At 46.8% G+C, this 19,922-nt stretch overlaps 1 protein-coding gene across 6 annotated transcripts in view; it reads left to right on the forward strand.

Annotated features, from left to right (window-relative positions):
* Window positions 1-19,922, forward strand: part of NCAM1 (neural cell adhesion molecule 1) — a 258,446-nt gene that overhangs the window by 229,544 nt on the left and 8,980 nt on the right. For 4 of the 6 annotated variants that reach the window (XM_073320618.1, XM_073320620.1, XM_073320619.1 and 1 more), the window contains 3 exons: window positions 756-936; window positions 17,758-17,965; window positions 18,712-18,828. In XM_073320618.1, coding sequence (XP_073176719.1) covers window positions 756-936; window positions 17,758-17,965; window positions 18,712-18,828 — 506 coding nt within the window. Of the gene's footprint in view, window positions 1-755; window positions 937-4,261; window positions 9,669-17,757; window positions 17,966-18,711; window positions 18,829-19,922 lie in introns of those variants that run through there. The other 2 variants (XM_073320622.1, XM_073320623.1) reach the window with 1 other exon arrangement.

Here is a 19,922-nt window from a genome sequence, read left to right on the forward strand (position 1 = left end):
TGGGTTTTAAATTGCATTTTTGCTGTGCAAGAATTGAAATAATGGCAGCCCTCATCCGCCATCGAGATGCCATAGAATAGCAAGCTCAGCGGAGACTGAGTGCTCCGAATATCTTGGTAACAGGTTTGCTAAAGCTGCCTAAAGGATTTGGACACCCAGTTTCCATTAAAATTGGAAATTAGGAATCCAGATCTCTTTAGGCAGCATTGAAAATCTCCAAGAGACTAAAGAAGCAGACTAGACAAAACTGGTAAGCTAGGCCCGCCCCCGGTTTGGAAGCAAACCTTTGTCATCAAAATGGTCTGAATTCTATGTACTAGTGCTGCAAAGAATCCTCTGAAAATCCTTGGCATGTTTCACACTTTGGCAATGTGTATGGGGGGTCTGGGGCTCGGTCTTTCTAAAACAGGTGTGTGATCTGGTGTCAGGCAGAGGGGAGAGGGACAAGCAGCGGGGTTTTCTTTAGACAGGATAGATCTGTACTAGGATATGAGTAGGGAAGATGTTGCTTAGATTTCATAAATTCTCAATCAAAGCCACCCCTTCCTAGGGACAGATTCACCTGCTTCTGGTAGTAGGTTTCCCATTTTCCACCTGCTGAGTTGTCTGATAACCCAGTGCCTTTTTAAAAGCCTCCCTGTTTATTTTATGTCATGTGTGATGTTTATTAGTTGATCATCCTCTTATCTCAGAACTGACCATTAAGACCATGCACTGTGTTTTGTATCCCCATCTCTCCTCTCACCATCCCCCAGAAGCATTCCTCAGACTGGAAACCAGAGATCAGACTCCCCTCTGGCAGCGACCACGTAATGCTTAAGTCCCTAGACTGGAATGCAGAGTACGAGGTCTACGTGATAGCTGAGAACCAGCAAGGGAAATCCAAGCCTGCACACTATGCTTTCAGGACTTCAGCTCAGCCTACTGTAATCCCAGGTATGACAGCCACAAGCTTTACCATTGTTTTCTGCTTCCAATTAATGCAACTATGCTGCATCCCTTAATGTGCCTGAATAAACCCTGACAACTTGCTTGCTTAAAGACATTATCATAATTGGTTACCCATTCGAAGCATATGTATAGCACAGCAAAAACCTGGTAGGAATGCTCCATGAAAAATTGTTGTCTGACTATTCACAGGAAATATTTGCTGTTATAGCAGTATAAACTAACAAGACATGCGGATGAGAAAAGTGTTGGGTAGAAAATGCATTTCTGAAACTAGCAAATAGAGTCCCTGATTCAAGCCAAGGCAAAGGGAAAATTCATATATTTGATACTGTGCTTTTCACAACATGGATTGCCCTTTCAAACCTGCTTTCTGCTTGCTTTTTGCTCATTTGCTGATACAAGACAGTTGTCAGTGGCATAAAGGCGTAAAGAGCTGGCTGGTGTGGTTAAAATTGTTCTGTGCTGCATGGCCTTTGTTAAATGAAATGGAGACCAAATTAAAGCACTTCCTAAAGCGAACCTGCTGCTAAAATAATTACACTGGGTAGCCCATTAGGCAAAAGAAATTGAATAATGTCAGCAGTCCTTTTGGGAGCTGCTGTTGCAGACAGACTGATGCGTCCTTCATGGATTTCTTTCCCCATAAAGCGAGGTGCAACCACAAATACTGCAATAGCCAAACAGTCCCTAAAGTACAGAGATTTGCCAGCAGTTTGGTAGCCTGCAGGAGAGAGAAAAGGTTTGGGAGAATCTCCTTTCCAGATCTCTCTTGGCCCATATAATAATTCAGCCACAGAAGTCCCTTTGGGGGTAAGACCCTCGGACCAGCAATGGTTTTAAGTTAACGTTAGATGTACAAGTCTGAAAGCTGGCAAGCTGGAGCAGTAGAGACAGCCTCATTGCATATCCTGAGTGAAGAGCATCCATGCTGCGACCATTGCCTGTGATGTGTATTAAGGATGTGATTTCATTTTATTTTTTTCTTTAGAGCTTTATCTGTGAGTCTCTCACTTTTTTTCCTCAAAGCAGTTAGCAAATTTTCCCCACATTGTCCTGTAGCTGAGACTTTAGGCCTTGGTCTGTTCCTCCCTCCCCTTTCCAAGGGATTCAGCTGAGAGCTTGTGCAGTGTGCATGACAAAACTTTACTGGGTAAAGCCCACTGGCAGCATTAAGCATACAAATGAGTGTGACCTGTTAATACTGGATGCTTGGGGCTTGAAAGGGAGTTGGGGGAGGAGAGAGAGAAAGTGGGATGAGCCCTTAACAGGTCTGTAGTTTCAGATGGAAGGACATTTGGTAACTCATTAAACAACTCACCCTCAGTTTTGCATTTTCAATAGCTCTAATACTTATTACCCTCATGCATTTGAAGGACAACTGAGACTGCTGGGAGGGAGGTGGGGAGTTGCATAAGATCATTTCAGGTCTAGGAAACCAATGGCAGTAGGCTGAGATCAGCAGTAAATTAGTTCCTTTGTGCTCTTGGGGGTCACTGAAGAGGAAGCGTCCAAGTGCTGAATGGTGTTCCAGTTCCCTCAGCCCTCTTGAGGTTGGCTCCCTGCAAATGTCCCGGGCTGGCATTGTCTATTAGCACTCCACTGCCGTCCAATGGAATGCTGGAACGTACCTGGGGAAACTAGTATGTTCTGCCCAGATGTATCAGCAATGACCAAGCAGCCTGGCGGCTCTGTTGATGTACATGGAACATTCAGGTAACAGTTAAGTGGTTAAGGATAGCAGGAGCAGTGAGACAGGCCTTTTGAAAATGCAGTCTTTGAAATGCCAGGCAGAGTGCAGAGAGAACATTATTTATAGGCTTCTTAATAAAGCCGTAGATGGATTCAAATAGCCCTATTCTGATCTCACTGATGTAACCACATTGACTTCAGGGGAACTACTTCTGAGTTGTTACTCCACTGTAAAGGAGAGGAGGAGCCAGATTTTGAATCACCATGCCATTTTGAGTGCTGTTGTTCAAAGTACTAGCAAGCCACATGAGTGGGAACCATCTAAGTGAGTTCTTGGAGGAGAGGTCCTTGTTTTGCAGTGTAGTTTCCTTCAGTGTCGATCCAATGTACTCCAGCACGTGGGCTTTCTGCCTTCTCAGAATGGAAGCCTGCTTCAGAGAGAAGGAGAGCCTCATGCAATGAAATTATTCATGTTACCTGAAGTGGGCAGAAGATTTTGCTGCTTCAGCTGTTTGGTCTTGTTTAGGACTGTGGTTTACATAATTAGTAGACTCAGAGCCTCTGTGGGCAGATCCCCCTAATGGGCGCTTGGGGAAGAACATCAAGCCAAATCTCCAGCTTATGTAAATCCGTTGAAGTCAATGTGGTAATGCCAGTTCACATCGGCCAAGGATCTGGTTCTGCATTGGGGCCACTTAGTTATTTCGTAGCTGGTTATTTAGTATTTCCCTTTTGATTTCAGAATAAGTCCCCCACTTCTCCACGGCAGGGGTTGGAGTCAATGTTTCTAACCCAGCATTGCTCCTTCTTACATTAAGAAGAAAATCGTTCATGTAGACAAAACATATCTTCGTTCTATATAACCCCTTGAGACTGTCCTGGGGCCAGTTTTATGGTGTCCTCAAGTTGACATAAGGAGAAAGATGATTATAAAAGCAGTATGCTTGAGGGTAGTCTTCAGCCACTCCAGCCAGTGGAGCTTGATTTCTCTAAGGAAGAGCCAGCAAGGTATTCCTGCATCCATACTGCTTTTTGCAAGGCTGTAATTAAGTGCATCTTTTACCCAACCCCCAGTGTAGTGAGCACTGGGTCAGGACTTGGACAGGCTGTTAGGTGCAGTGTCTGCTTCCAAAAGGTCTTTTCTTAGAAAAAGGCAGTGTTGTCCTTTCAAATACCAGCTAATCATTTTCTCATGTTTCACATTTGAGCCTCCTGTTCCGTCATTTATTTTGATCCATTTGCTCGCTAACCCCTCACCCCCCTGAATTTTAACTTGCTGTGCTGCTTCTGGCATTGCTGAGCTGCCGAGTCGGCCTTTTTGCTGGTGTTACTGCGCTAAAGCTCTTCTCTAACCTTTGGCCATTTTAATTTACTAAGTTAAATAAACCTTTAATTCTTATGTTTTCTATATTTGACCTATTTTTTCTTTTTATCTATTCTTTCTTTCTTTCTTTTCTTTCTTTCTTCTTCTCTTCCCCTCCCCCTTGTTTCCTTTCCTGTGTCTGTTGTCATACATGTCACCTTGGACCTCACGGGAAACATCCACACTTGCCACATGCACCAAATTTGTTTTAAACAACCATTTTTCCCCCTCCTGGGAACCATTGTTTGGCACCTGCAGCGACCTTGGGAAGCCCATCAACGTCGTCCTCCTTTGTTTCATTGCTTCTTTCTGCAGTGACTCTGCTTTTGCTCTGTTAGAAACTTTTTACAACAACAAAAATATACAACAAACAAATTTGCCTAAAAAGGCCTGGTTCCTACCCAGGTGTGAAAGCAGATAGTTTTTCCTTCAGAGGATCATGTCAGTGCAAGAAAAACAAACACAACAGATCATTTTATTGGAAAGATTGAGTATTTTGTAATGAGGATAAAAGAAAAGCTTAAACCAAGCGTTTTCTCGCTAACATTTTTTTCTGTTGCTTATAATGAATTTGCCCTTTTTTAATGGATGTAAAGAAAAATCTTTTGTTGGCTTTTTTTTATAGGAAGGTATGATATTGAAAGATCTTAAAAACCTGGTCTCTATTGACATTTCCACACATCTGTTGCTGATTACCATTGTCTGTTCATACCTATGAATGATATTACAAAGATGGTAACCATAATAAAAAGGTTTCTAAAGCCCCATCCGTACACCTAATACAGGTTAAAAAGAGAGAAAACTTGGCAATTATCGCCATTTGGGGTGCCTGAATTGGAGATCTTTTTTTTTCAAGAGCTTTTGCACGTGGATCAAACACATGGTCGTCAGAACATCCCTCTGAGGACGTTGTCTGACATAAAGTGTCTTGTTGAGATGTGCGCTGAGGAATTTTTTTTTTTCTTTCACGTGCTTGAATCCTTGGAGCCTCACTGGCCCTTGTGTAATCAGGCATCTCAAGACCATGACTTATGGGGGTTTGGAGTATAACACCGCTTGTGAGTGTACAGATTTACAGTGGATGCTTGTCTAACGTTCTGTCTGGCTATCCACTACTACATTGTCAAATCAGTATAGAAACGGCTTTTCTTCCCTTTTAGCTAAAAAAGATTAGCTGGGAACAAGTAATCTGAGAGGCTAAATGGTTAATACTGAACCGTAATAATATTCATGGTTAACTGTGCGTTTGACACTCCACCAGGCAGGATTAATCTGTGGTGTAATTTGATGCAATATCTACAGCTTCCTCTCTGAGTCCTGTGTATCTCATTTCTTTCTAGCAATTTCAGTTGACATTCCTTTTCTTTAATGTGGTGTCCCTCATGAATTGTTTTTGTAATGGGGAAAGCCATTTGGCTATGCCGCTCCTTTAAGCCTTTCTGAGAACACAGCTCTCTCATGTTCACTCTCGCTCTCTCTCTGCAAGGACCTGGGGAAGAAAAGGATGAGACTGGAAACATATATTGGACATGGTTTGGAAACCTCTGTACGGAATCTCTTACGCTATCAAAGCTCTTAAACAGGGTTCATTTCCTTTCTAACAAAATCTTCCCCATTGGGTACAAAACCAAATCAAGCCCCCTATTAATCATGTCTAGTTGTGAATTTATGGACTTCATATAACATCTTGTCTCTGAAATTTAGTCAGACTTTGTTCACTGGAATCTGCGCCATTCGTTTCTATTTAGAATTTTAAACAAAAACTTCATACAGGTGTGTGTGTGTGTCTCACACACAAACAGTTCCCTTTAGAAGGGGACACCTCACCATCCATCAAAATGCCCTTTTAAATGCTTTGTGCTGTATAAACTATATTCCAACACCAAGTTCCATTAAAAACCCTTTTGATCTCTCCTATGGCAGTGTTTATGCACTTCTGCTTAGGCTGAGAGATCAGTATGTAGCTCAGAGATGAATGTGGGTACCTTTAGACTCGGAAGACCACTTGATTTGCATGCATACAAGGTGTGCAGGAGGGGTGTAGTTACATGTGCATTTAACTCCAACTTCACATGGAGGTTCATTGGGAAAACCCACAGTTTTCAATAGATGTAATGAAGGTTTCTGGGGAAGGCCTACCTACTCAGGACATTGCTATGGCCAAGCAAAATCTCATCAGGGACTGCCTCAAGGGTCACTCCCGTGAGGTGCCATAAGAACAAATGTCAGTGTGTCTTGCTTGTGCCAAGTGTTAACAGTTACACAGTTATATTTTGCGTGGTTCTTGACCATATGCACAGTAGCCAGCACTGAAAATGCAGAACTTGCTGCTATGGTGTCCTGGGAAACTTGCTGGGAATTTCTGTTACGTTGCACCGTCCTAATACAACAAAGACTGTAGTTTTCAGTGAAGGCTGCTGTAATGCGAACGAAGGGCCCTGCGTTCCCATAGCTACTTTCGGATCCATACCACACTTTGTAGTTTGTGGGCATGTCACTTGGGTTGGTGTGTTCACACCTGCAATATTAACACTACAATATCTCATCAGATTGGTTATTAACACGGCAATGTTTACATGCAGAATATCAGTCAGGCCTTTATTATGTTTACACATTTCCATTATTAAAATAACAATGAGTCAAATGAACTGTCCGATGCATTTGAGTTTATTCTGTAGATGAGTTTCCTTGCTCATTTCATGGGCTTCCTCTTAGCTGTCCAGAATTTGCTAACTGACTGTGTAAAGCGAATACAGGAGTAAAACCCCTTTTACAAAGAGAGTTTCCCCTCTATAGCCACAAAACTAACAAATGGCACTGCTGTCCTTGCTACCAGGTTACAAGGATTATCACATTATACTTGATAATCCATGGGGTGTGCACCATGTAAGAGGCGAGATTTGATAGGATCCAAAGTATAATTGTTGCTTTATTGGCCACAGTTTTCTGAACAGCCATCTCCCTTTTTGGTGCTTGCCATTGAAATCTGCGTGCAAAGCGGAGTGCTAGAGTGGCACAAATGCTCAGATTTTTAGGCAGATGTCCGCCTTGCAAACACAAGATTTGTGGGAGCAAATCGTACCTGCAAAAAGGAATACCAGACCTCAGCCATCAGACAGAGTAACCCCGTGTCATTGGCTCCTCACAGAATGAACTGCAGGGCTTTGCAGGATCTCACATTGCCAGTGGAATTCCAGCTGCTGTTGTCCCACAGCTGGTTTTAAACCCTAAATGCTTGGTTTCAGCGTTGTCTATCCAGGCATTTGGCTAAGTTAAATTCAGTTGCAGTGCCGTGGCTGATGAGGCTCAGTATGATTCAGCTATGTGCTCAACACCATCCAGCATTTCGCTGGGCTAAAGGACACTTCCAAAGCTTTCCAGGTGCACCTGATGGCTCTTGAGCTACTGCAGTGAGCTGCAACAGCACCTGGAACCGAGGGCAGAGCGTACAGCATGTGGGATGGGCAGTGCAGAGAAAAGGCAGCCTTGGTAAACTCCCACCCGCATCCCCCGCGTATTTAGATTTACTGGGTATTTTCCTTCAAAGCAGGAATTTCTCTTGCTTTCTCTTTGTATGTCCATTATCCCCTCTTTCATTCAAATGGAAGTTCCCTCCAGAGATGGAACAGAGCCCAATGCTCTTCTTGTTTACGTTATATGCCATAAGTAGCACCACTCAAGTTAATGGAGTGACACTGGGTAAACCTGCTGTGACAGGTTCCCCCTGGAATTGGCACTGAGCCCCCCTGTCCCGCCAGCCTGGGCTCCCTTTTACAATGTGCTGCTGTGACAAGCTGCAAAGACTTCTAGCCTGCACTTTCACCGGCATACCTACAGGTAGGGACACACCCAGCTGCAGTTACATGCAGGCTCTTTGACCAGCCCCCACATGGGAAGGCTAGAGCTAGGGCAACTACCAGCTCCTCAGGCATGCACCCTCTCTGGAGTATAAATCCCAAAATATACCATCTTGAGCTTCACAGGGAAGTGTACAGCGTAAGCTCATAAAATTCACCCCCTCCCTCAGTGTGGAGAGGAGTATGCAACAGCCTTTGCCCCTGAGTTATGATTCCCACACACTGGTTTAGATAAAGCAAAAGTAAGTTTATTAACTATAAAAGATAGATTTTAGGTGAGCATAAAGGATAACAAACAGATCAAAGCAGATTGCCTAGCAACTAAACAAAAAGCACAAACTAAGCTTATTATACTAAATAGATTGGATATGAATTAGCAAATTCTCACCCTAACAGATGATACAAACAGGCTGCAGATTCTTAAGGGACAAGCTGCACTTGCTTACAGCTTGGAATCCCCAGGTGTTCCATTCACAAGCTAAAAATCCCTTTAGCCTGGGTCCAACACTTCCCCCAGTTCAGTCTTTCTTCCTCAGGTGTTTGCAGGAGTCTTCTTATGGGGGGAGCGAAGAACCTCTGATGATGTCACTCCCCACCTTTATATAGCTTTTGCATATGGCGGGAACCCTTTGTTTCAAAGCTTGGTCCCCAGACTGGTCTGTGGAAAATTATTGACATCCAATGATGGAATCTAGAGACATGTGGTCTGATCTCATGTCCTTGTAGAGTCATGGCAACCATCCCATACAGGCTGTTCGGAGCGTTCTCAGGAAGGCTTCCCAGGTGGGAGATAAGCTTCTTCCAAGGCCTACTGTTTTCCTAATGGCCCATTCCCAACCTACTGTATAGAACAAAAGCATCTTGTCTAGTGGGCGTTCCCCAGGTGTAACTACATTTGAAATGCAGAGACATAGTCAATATTCATAACTTCAGAGACAAAAATGATACGTGCACACAAATAGGATAATTATATTCAGCAAAAAATAACCTTTCCAATGACATCTCACATGACTTATCTTGCATAAAATACATCATAACTATGTCATAATCATATCATATCATTATGAAGAATATGGAGTGCAGTGTCACACCTGGCCTTTAGCACTCAATGGAAATACCCACTTTTCGTAACTTAAACAGCAGCAGACACTCTCTTATCACCTGGGCAGCAGCCAATAACCCTTACATCTTTCTGCTACCAGCAAGTGAGACTAAAGTGAGCAAATCTCACTCTATGTGGAAATAGATGCTCTAATCACATGGGATGGATGGTAGCTTGCATTTGCCATTATTGCTTTCTCTGATGTAAATTATGCAGGACACAGGAGACAATGAAATCCTTCTAATCTGGTGTTTTTAGGCTGAAGGGTACTTATAAATATCTGCAAAGGAAAATTATCCTCTGATAGCAAAGGTTATGCTCACCTGGCTTCCCATGATGCACCAAAATGAATATTCATTTATCTCATGTGTTCCTCACTGACTCGAAACACCCTGCAGAACCCTTGAAATGCATTTGCTGCCTCTCTTATGGCCTGTGAATCGTGCCTGTTTCTGTCCAATCCTTTCTCTGTCCTGCCTACTCCTATGCACACTATAGCTGGGCCTCCTGCTGAGAGGATCTATCTGAGTGGTACAGCCCTCTTTGACAGGATGGATGCATGTAAAGTATGTGAGGAGCAAAGCCTATGGGACGTTTTATTGTATGTTGTAAAGCGAGGGTGGCTAGAAAGGTCTTTCTTGACAGACGCTTATGTTCCATTGATGAATCATTTACGATTAATAAATGAAATGGTTTTTTCCCACTCCTTTAGAACTAAAGACTCAATCATTTTTTTTAATATTTGTGTTCATTTGTTTGACCTGTAGAGGGGATTCCATGCTCTACCCCAGAATAGAAAAAAAATACATGGGAAAAATGGACAGTTTTATGCTATTGACTTGGGTCTGTAGTTCGCAAAATAACACGCTCTGCATATGGGAATGGGTCATATATGTTAGGCTGCTTTCTGTATTATTATTTATCTTCAGTATTACTTAGCACCTACAAGCCCCAGCTATGGACCAGGACCCCATTGTGCTAGGTGCTGTACAAACTCAGAATAAAAAGACTCTCCCTGCCCCAAATTTCCAGGAAAAGGCTTTGATCCAGCACTTGTTGAAGTCAATGGCAAGATTCCTGTCAACCTCAGTGGGCTTTGGATCAGGCCAGAAACCACCTCCACCAATGTGCATGACAACAGCAATTTTTATTGATGTGTTCTTCTTCTTTGGTTTTACTGCCTGGCACTAAATGGCTCAGAGCAGCCCATGTACACTCCAGTGAAATTTCTTAAAAAGAGGCCTTATCTCCATTGGCAGAGATGAGTTCCTCCTAACTGTCAGAGTGCTTGAATACAAATCCATATTAGATTCTGTGGGGTGCTGTGAAGGGTAGAGCTTAAAAGTTGTGGGTCACTTCATTTTAACCAGAAACCAGTTGTAGGAATAACAAGTAAAATGTCTCCCTTGGCCCTTGCAAAAAACAAAAGAATTCTAGACACGTTAAAAAATAGGAACAGCAGCAATTTCCTTCAAGTTCATGGGTCCACCGGAGGTAGTAAAACCCTCCTCAAGTGTTAATGCATCTCCACAGACTCTGAACCCTTTAAAATTGCAACGTATGTGAAGAATTAGATTTAGTAAACCAAGGCCGGTGTGGGAGATCTTCAAGTCACTGTAAGCTGGAGGAAAGGCCCAATGCCATAGCCAAGTCCACTTCAGGCCCTTGCCTCAGTATACAACTTATTGTTCCAAACATAAATGTGTAACGCAGTAATGAAAGGATTCCCCTGCCCAAAAGGGCTGCCGCCCCCAGAGGCTTTCCCCTTACTTCTCTCTGCCCCTACACCCCCTGCCAGGTAATATGACAGGCAGGTAGCTCTTTAACCCTTTCCTGGCTGTCCCAGCCACCCTTAGCTCATCCCACTGAAGGGACCCCAGAGGAGGCTTTGGGGATCAAATTAGTAAAGGTAGTGTTTTGGAAGTCCATGAGCAGGTGCCTTTCAGGCTGTGTTCTCATCCTTCATTCTTTCCTGGTTTAATACACCATGTCAGGTGGTTAAAATGTATTAAATGAGAACCAGGAAATGCTTTAAAGTTCAGACTGAGACATTTTTAATGAATATTCCAGTGTTCATCATCTCGGCTAGTCAGTGCAAAGCAGGCAGCAGCCATGCTGTGCACTTACTGAGGCTCCATTGATAACGTCCAGGATCTAAACAAGATTGTACAGGGGAAGGGTTATTCTGCAGCCACAGAGCAGCTGTGTGGTCTTTTGGGGTTGTAGTACACTTGGGGATTTGTATGGCATAGTGCAGCAGTTCCCAGACTGTGGGTCATGACCCCAAATGGGGCCGTGCCATCCGCAGAGGAGGTTGCAGTAATCCCTGGTGTGAGGAGGATACCGTTTTGCACCACATGGCATGACATCACATGTACAGTCTGTGTGAGGTCCCGATGCGTGAAGGACACCATTTTGCTCTACAAAAGGGCATTCTCTGCAGTGTGATCTTACACGTACCATACGTACGAGGTCACACTGTGCGGAAGACCCGTTCAACCCAACCCCTCAGCTGAGAGCTCTTTGCAGGCACCGCAGGGAGGCATAGCCCCATGTCCACACAGGGCTGCGATCATGCATCTTCCGCCACCATGCGGAATAACTCGTTTCTCATTCCCAGTCTGATGTTTCAGATGAGCAGAAGGATTGTTTGACACACACACCACACCACACGCACCCCCCCACACACACCACACAGTTTGTCCCCCAGGAGCTGGTCCAAGTGAAAGACTTAACTACTGAATCAGCCAGGCATGAATTCTGAATACATTAGTGGAGCCGAATGTATGGCACCATCTCTCTTTGCAAGTACCAAGGGTGATGAATGTGTTTAATTATGCAGCTTGATGCATGGTGCTGGCAGGGTGCGGCTTTCTCAAGCACAAACATTCTGCAGAGTATTTAATGGCCTCCTCTTGTAAGCATCAGCATCTGGCCCTGCAAGCAGCTTTTAGACAGAGCTGAAGAGAGAAAGACCCGTCTTGGTGGACTCCCGGCTCACACGCCTGTCAGCCTGGCAAGAGGGATCAATATTTTTCTGGGCGTGCTGGGGATGTGCTCTCCACCCATCCCCAAATAATAAAATGCGTGTGGGGAGAGGGGAAACCTGTGCGCTCCATCTCTCAGGCCTAGCACTGGTCCTTCCACATGGCACGGCGAAGTTGCATTGGCCGAAAAACAGGTGCGGAGCATTCCCTAGTGTGCTTGTACTGTGGATAGAGGAGGAGAGTCTTCAGGCTTGCCAATCCAGCGCCTTTCACTAGCAGTAAGAAAATAAATAGAAAGCAATAGAATCGCCTCCTGACTTCTTAAAAAACTAACCATGAGGAGGCTGGAGAGTGCTCCAGCCAGCTCCCCATAAATGTCAGCTACCAACTCTGCTGCATGGTCCATCAGTGCGTGGCTGGGCCGAGCGCAAGCAGACTGTGCAGCTGTTGAAATTGGCAGGAGTATTAAATGGCTGCTCTTGGGTGGGTCTGATGAATCCAGCACTAGTGCCAAATGCTGCGGTTGCTGTTCAGTGGCTTCGGAAGAATAATTCTGAATAAAACATGAAGAGCAAGTTTCTTGCTTTAAAATGCATTGTGTGCACAGGCTGGTGGCAAGACTCTGGGAGGAATCACTCCGCTCTGGCTGTGTGAAGACTGCACTTGCTGCTGCCCACCTTGGCCATGGGGAATTCAGCTCCCAGATGGAACTACGTCCATGCCACCCCACTGCCCGCAGTACACACAGCACTTCGGGAGCAGTTAGGGAGACCAACCAGTACTCAAGGGCTATGTCCAGTGCATTTCAGCCCCCATTACTGCCGTATGGGACCACCTCATGATCTTGTAATGTATTTATCCTCACAACACCCTGGGCTAGGTCAGTGCTGTTATCCTGTTTTACATGAGAAGAACTGAGGCACAAACAGGCTAAGTAATTGGCCAAGGTCACATGGGGTCTGAACCAGGTTTCTGGCCAACACCTTAACGACTGGACCATGCCTCCTCTCTGTACTCCAGGTGGCCTTGGGATTTAGACATGCTCATTGCCCCAGTTACTGTCCTGCATTCATTGTTTTATAACTGGGTAAACAAGAAACACCATCTGGCTATGGCGGGAGTCAAGGGCCATGGATAAGACATTGGGTTAGCAAAGGGGAAGGAGAGGACCTCATGGCGCATGTCAGTCTATGGCAGCATAGTTTGGCTTCCAGGAATAGAACCAGACAGTCCCAAGTATCCCCATGACTCTGCCCTTCTGGAGTATTCAGTACCCCCTACCTGCTGTTGGGATGGGTCACGTTAATCTGCAGATCATTATGCCACATTGCCGGAGTACAAGAATGCCCCAGCTGCTTCCTGCACGGGGCAGTGTCTGGCAAAGCAGGTGCTTGCAGGGCTTTCTATTCTAAGAATTCGGGGCCTTTCCATAGTAGGGAGGTGGTATAAGGGGAGGAACAGCCAGGTAGGAAATGTTTGTGAAAGGGAAGTCAGAATAATGATTAGATGGGTATGGGGTGGCACCGTGTCCTGCTCAGTACAGTTCTGGTGGTGCCAATCTGTCGGTCTTTACATGCAGCTTGATCTAGCCAATTCACCTCTCGGAAGGCTCCTGGCATTAGGGTATCTGAGCGTCCACGTCACATTGCTGTTGCATTTCCCAGGTGCACAGAAAAACTATGGGTCATTTACCCATCGCTTCAGCTGGGCAAATAGGTGGCCATGAAACATTCCTCCCCACTCCTCTTCCTGTGACCCTCCTGGCTGAGCCGTCTCTTAGTTGGAGGTGGGCTTTGCCCCCAGTCTCACCCCTGTGGGCCATTTCAAGTCTTTACTCTGTTCTGCTGCCATCTCCTGCCAGAGCTGAGGATTCTAGACCAGGACGAATTTACATGTGGAAACCAGACAAGCCCTAAATCCATCTCCCCCAGACAGAGGAAAAGAGAGAGCCCAGGATTTATCCCTGAAGGGGTTTGTGACACCTGAACACACCATGTAGCCTTCAAGCTCATTGGACACTAGCCCACAGAGATGTGTAATGCTGGTAGCCCACAAGCACCCATTGAACTGCATGCACTCACATGCAGGAAGGTCTAACCGGGCTATGGGGGCATCAGGTGCTTTGACACTACCATGGTCTGATACCATAGTGGCTCTGGGAGTCACCTGGGTCAGATCTGTTTGATCTTTGTACCCCATGTGCTCTTGGAACTTGCTACTGCTTGTGTCTTCACTTTCTCAGGACAGGAGCTTGTGCCCAAGACACTTCAACAGGGACCAATGGGACACATAGTCCCGACCTTATAAATTGAACAGATGCACTAAAACCAAAGTTTTATTAGTGGGACCTCGTTCCGTTTAGGAAGATGTAGAATTTGTCCCCTCAGCCAGACTCATTCAGGCTGCCAGCCCCTCTGCATGCAGCACAGAGTGTTTTAACTAGGTGCACAGGACTGGCCAAATCAGAGGGGTCTATCTAGTTCAATGGCCTGTTTGTCCTGGTGGCCTGCACCACGTGTTTCAGAGGGAAGGTACAAGAATCCCTGCAGTAGAGTAGACAATTATGGAACGTGACCTTAAGGAAAGTTTTCTCCTGATGCCCGTTAATAAGGGTCTGTCTACACTGCACTTAGACACACACGGCTGGCCCATGCCAGCTGACTCGGGCTGTGGGGTTCTTTAATTGCAATGTAGCTGTCCAGGCTTGGGCTGGAGTCCAGGCTCTAGGACCCTGCAGATAAACAGCCCTGCAGCCCAACTCGGCTGGCCAGATATCTAATTGCAGTGTAGCCATTGGAGGCTGGTTTAGGCCCTGAAGCAGGAAGATTTAGGAGCCACCCAAAACCCTTTGGGTTGTTTTGCTCTTCGTTACTGTGAGCCTGAATGTTCTTGTTATTCACATAAATGTCCAACCCTTTTCTGAGTCTTGAAGTTCTCTAAGCTTGGCAGTTTCATACACCACTGTACTAGGTCTGGGGCATTTTCAGGTGCACTGTTGGAAGATTTGGGCCAAGAAATGGTCCCAGGCAAACTGTGTCTAACAGGGCCACTGCCAGGTGCCAAGTAACACTCGTTACCTGCTTCCTTGCCCCATTTAGACGAAGCGTACTATCCCCGCTACCAGGCAGATTTGCTCAAAGATTTTTTATGCAGCATAAAAAGCATTTTCCTTGTGCTAGAGGCTAAATTGTGTTCCTAACCCAGGCTCTGCTCCTTCAGACACTTGTGCATAACCTGAACTATACTTATGTCAATGTCTTCAAAGGGGCTACTCATGTCAGGAAAGTTAAGCGCATCCATAAGAATTTTCAAGAGCAGCGCTGAAATCTGGATGCTGCCCAAGGAGCTGTGTTGTGTGCCTCCATGGTGTAGATTGTTTGTTTATACACCCCTAGTCAGCTCATAGAAAATGGTTTTCTCCTCTTCAAAAATACTAGAAGCAAGCGTCAGTAGCAGCAGGAAAACCAGCCGACAATGAAACAAGACAAGGGATCCTGACATTCCCCTCCAAGATGCATGATTCCCCTGTGCAGCATGTGGCTGGTCTCTGAGACAGGGAAGCCAGAGAGAATCAGAAACACCTACTGGATCAACAAGGCTTTCCTCTTGAATGCAGGCGTGTCACTTTCAAGGCAATATGGGGGCTTTCGTCTTTACCATAGGACTTAAATGTCTGCAGCAATGGGACCTCCATCATTTTCCTTGGGAGACTTTCCCCTGTCTCTCTGTCAGGAAATCTTCCCTGATATTACCATGTCTACACTGACAAGCTTACAGTGGCACAGCTGTAGTGACAGGAGAGAGCTCTCCCCTCGACATCATAAAATTGGCTCCAAGAGCAACGGTAGTGATGTCAGCCGGAGAATTCTCCCGCCAGCATAGCGCTGTGCACACCATCACTTCTCTTGGTGTAACTTACGTCACACGGGATGGTTTTTTCACACCCCTGAGCGACATAAGTTTTACCAACAAAAGTGCTAATATAGACATAGCCTTAGTTTCCCAGAACTGCAGAAGAGCTCTGTGTAGCTCAAAAGCTTGTCTCTTTCATCAACAAAAGTTGGTCCAGTAAAAGATCTTAACCTCACCCACCTTGTCTCTCTCTCTCATAGACCTCTTAGCCACCCTGTAGCCAAGAGATGCAGATTTAACCCTTTTAGGGCCCAGTCCTTTCAAGGAAGAAGAAGAATTCATATTGACTTCACTGTGCTTTGGCTAGACTGTCTCTCTCTTTGGTCAGTCAGTCTTTGCTGCTCCCTGGACATTTTTTATTGCCTCCCACCAGTTGTGTCACACTCTGCTAGTGAAGCTCTCGAGACCAAGAGCCTGATCCCAGGCAAGGCCACACACTGAGCATTCCCAGGTGCTTTCTGCAGTCCCAAGTGAGGCAATTGTGTGGCCAGAGCATTTACACTGTAGTGATTGGACTCTGCTTTCTTTTGTATATATAGCCAGTGCAACTAGAACGCGCGTGTGTGTGGGCACAGGTGCAAGTTGATATGTGTGCATAGATGCATGCATAGATCCCTTGTTTGTACAGGAGATTTCTCTGGTAAATGACTAGTCACAGCCTTGCAAAATCACTTACTTTTTTTTATTAGTACAAATCTCATACTCATGATTGTGAGCAACAGATGCCAGGCAATACCACAAGCTCTCTCCCCACCCTCAGCACAGGCCAGGTGCTAGCCCCCGTGGCCACCAAGTAGCTAATGAAGTCTCAGAATTTGGCTCACATCTCTCCCTGCCCCACGTGCTCCCTCATGCTGCTTCCCAAAAACCCTTGTTTTCAAAAATCCTGGAGTAGTTTATTGCTTTCATGCCCCAAAGAGTCTCCATGTATTTGCATGAGTTGAGGGCATTCTCAGGCTGACTTCAGTAGCTGAGCCTAAATGTGCCCAGCTCCCTGATTCTTAGAGCAGGGCAGTAGGAGAGCGCCACTGTGAGAGAGGTCTAACTCCTCCCACAGTTTCCTGCGCAACCTCAGCTGGGCCCCTCACTCCTGGGGAGTGTTAATCCATCTTCCCCCAGCGGCTTCCCATCAGCCTCATCCATGCTAGAAAGAATGGGCGTCGGGTGAGAGGACTCCCAAGGACACTCGGTGTGTTGGTGTCTGCCTGGCACCAGGGAAATGTGCAGGGGCAGTGAGTCCCATGTGGCGACAAGCCCCTTTGTAATAACCATGCTGGGAGTAGAGTCTCCTGGGCCAGTCAGCTGGGCCCTGTGCCTTTCCCCCTCTCCCCAGTGAAGGACAGACCAGTGCTGAGACCCTACAGTTTCTCTTAACATGGCCTTGCACCAGTATGACACAGCCACTCTCCAGAGCCCGGGCTTCACGTGCCCGCATGGTGCCCTTCTTTGTACAGCCCTGGCAGGTTGTGCCCTGGGGAAAGCTCTGGAGAACACTCAGATGGTAGACATGGACAGAGACCTTTTAGGTTCTTCCTGTCCATCTCATGCTCTAGAGGACTGGGTAGGATAGTTCTCTACAGTGTATTCTCCAGACCTTTGCCCAGCAGAGCTGAGAAAAGCCCTGGTAGCCCTGTCCAGTCCTTCCCTGACAGGAGGACGGGAGCCAGAGCAGTCTATTCCCAGGATAAGGTGCCACCAATAACAACACTCCTAGAAAGGGTGGGGCCAGATCCCCGTATGACATCCCACTCCCAGGGCCCTGGTCACTCCACTGAAATTTTTTGCAGAGGCCAAGGCACCATCATAGCTATTCCCACAGCACTGCTGCAGTTCCAGGACCAAGACTGCCTTCATTTAACTGCATCACCTTCTCCCACTTTCCTTTGGTCTCTAAAGCCAGCACCAGCCCCACGTCAGGCCTAGGGACTGCTGCCATTGTGGGCATCCTCATCGTTATCTTTGTGCTGCTCCTGGTGGCTGTGGACATCACCTGCTACTTCCTGAACAAGTGCGGCCTGCTGATGTGCATCGCTGTCAACCTGTGCGGCAAGTCCGGGCCCGGGGCCAAGGGCAAAGACATGGAAGAGGGCAAAGCTGCCTTCTCGTGAGTAATCTCTCTGCTCGCCTCTGACCTGTCCTTCCGTTAACCATGAACTTCCTAGAGTGGAACAGCCCCCCACTGCAACACCTCTACCCTCTAATCCAGTCCTGTAGCCTCAGGTGCCAAGTGGCAGCCTGACTGGGAGCCACAAGCTCCCGCAGTGCCTTGAGACTGCTGCCCTTCCCCCCAGAGATTCATGCCTCCCCACAGCGTGTTCCAGCCTCAGAAGAGGCTGCATTTCTGGGGAAGCCGGTGATCAGGCTGACTTCAGCTGTGCTGCTCTGGCACTGCGTGGGGGTTACTGCAGGGAGGGGATTTGGTTGGGGGTCACTCTTGGTCTGCTGTTTCTTCAGGAGGGGTTTCTTCTGGGGGTCCCCCCCTTTTTTTTTCCCCCATTCTCCTCCAAAGCTAGCATCAGGCTGACCTAGAATCCAGCAAGCTCAGCCGGAGGAGATCGCATATCCAGGTGCCACGTCCTTGTCAGGGGGCAGAGGGCATTGCGTATGCAGCGTCCCAGGGTGACTCAGGGGTGGGAGGGGATGAGCTACTCACTGACGCTGGGCACTGCAATGGTCCTTGTTTTGGGTTTGGGAAGGGGGCATGTGTTAGGACTGAGAACCAAGCCACTTTCCAGGCCAGCCTCGCCCTACCATGTGGACAGTTGCTGCTAGCATGGCCCTCCCACCCTCAGGGAAGGGTGCTTGTTTGAGGCTGTGAACCACTCACCCACGCTTGCAATTTCCTTTCAGAAAAGACGAGTCAAAGGAGCCCATTGTGGAGGTGCGGACTGAGGAGGAGCGGACCCCGAACCATGACGGGGGCAAACACACAGAGCCCAACGAGACCACGCCGCTGACGGAGCCTGAGTAGGTTGACATTCGGTTGTTCTAGTGCGTGGTCAGTGCAGCCCCATCTGCCACTGTGACCTCTGGCCTCTCACGTAGGTAACCCAGGCAAGAGAAGGAGAACGGTCAAGGCTCGGAGCTGGGTCCCTGCCCTGTCATAGTGAGGAGCTCCTCTCTCCCTCGGCACCATTTCCTTTGTAATATTTGCAAAGAACGAGACCAAAGCTTTGGTGCCAAGTGCTTTCTGTGGTATAGCACTGTCAGCCAGCCCTGCTTATTGCAGGGGCTCCGGGGCAGATGCCCCATATCACACTGCCTCCTGGCGGCGTGATGCTGTGCCAATGGCTAGTTAGTGCCGCACTGACGATACCACGTCGACGCCTGCTTGCCCCGAGCGAAAGGGCCTCCTGGAATTGATAGCAACAGAGCAGCTGCGCTCTGGATTTGTGCCAGATTTATAGCTGTGTGGAGGGCACATAGCAAGTTGAGACATCGCTGCCTGCACACTGGGCCAAGAGAGGGTTTGGGAGTTACCCATGGGTCTCGTGTGCACCAGAGAAATGAACCATTTGGTCATGAGCCATGGTTTGGTGCATCCACACTAGCCAGGATTAACTAGATTTGCCCAGCATCCAATTTAGCACTGGTCTAAACTGTGGTACTTGCAGTGGCCTCTGGGCACCTACTCCATCATTCCCAGTTCAGCTCCCAGAAGCAGTGCATGTTGGGAGATTTCAGAAGGCCACCGGTGTACTGTGTGGCAGAAATGGGCAGAGTATTTGAACTGTATCTACTTGTTTGAATTCACTAAACTGGCTGTGATGGACCGGTTTATCCTTAAGCATTTATTAAACCTGCTGGAAGATGGCCCATTCTAACAGGGTATTGGGCCATCTCAGTGTGTGGATGCCAAGTGTCTTACAGACACTCCTGGGCTCTATGGAACAGGACATAGATATCATCTGAGCTCTCCAAGAAGAAATAATGTCTATGTCCAGTTCATTTTTTGGCTCTGGTTTGGGGTTGACCCAGTGGGCTTCTTATTTCCTCGCTGGGTTGTCAAATCATAGGGTTTCTAGGCTTCCCCATCCGTAGTGCTGCTCTATTCCCTGCTG

Source organism: Lepidochelys kempii, chromosome 22, assembly GCF_965140265.1.
Source record: "Lepidochelys kempii isolate rLepKem1 chromosome 22, rLepKem1.hap2, whole genome shotgun sequence".
Classification (NCBI taxonomy): Eukaryota; Metazoa; Chordata; order Testudines; family Cheloniidae; genus Lepidochelys; species Lepidochelys kempii.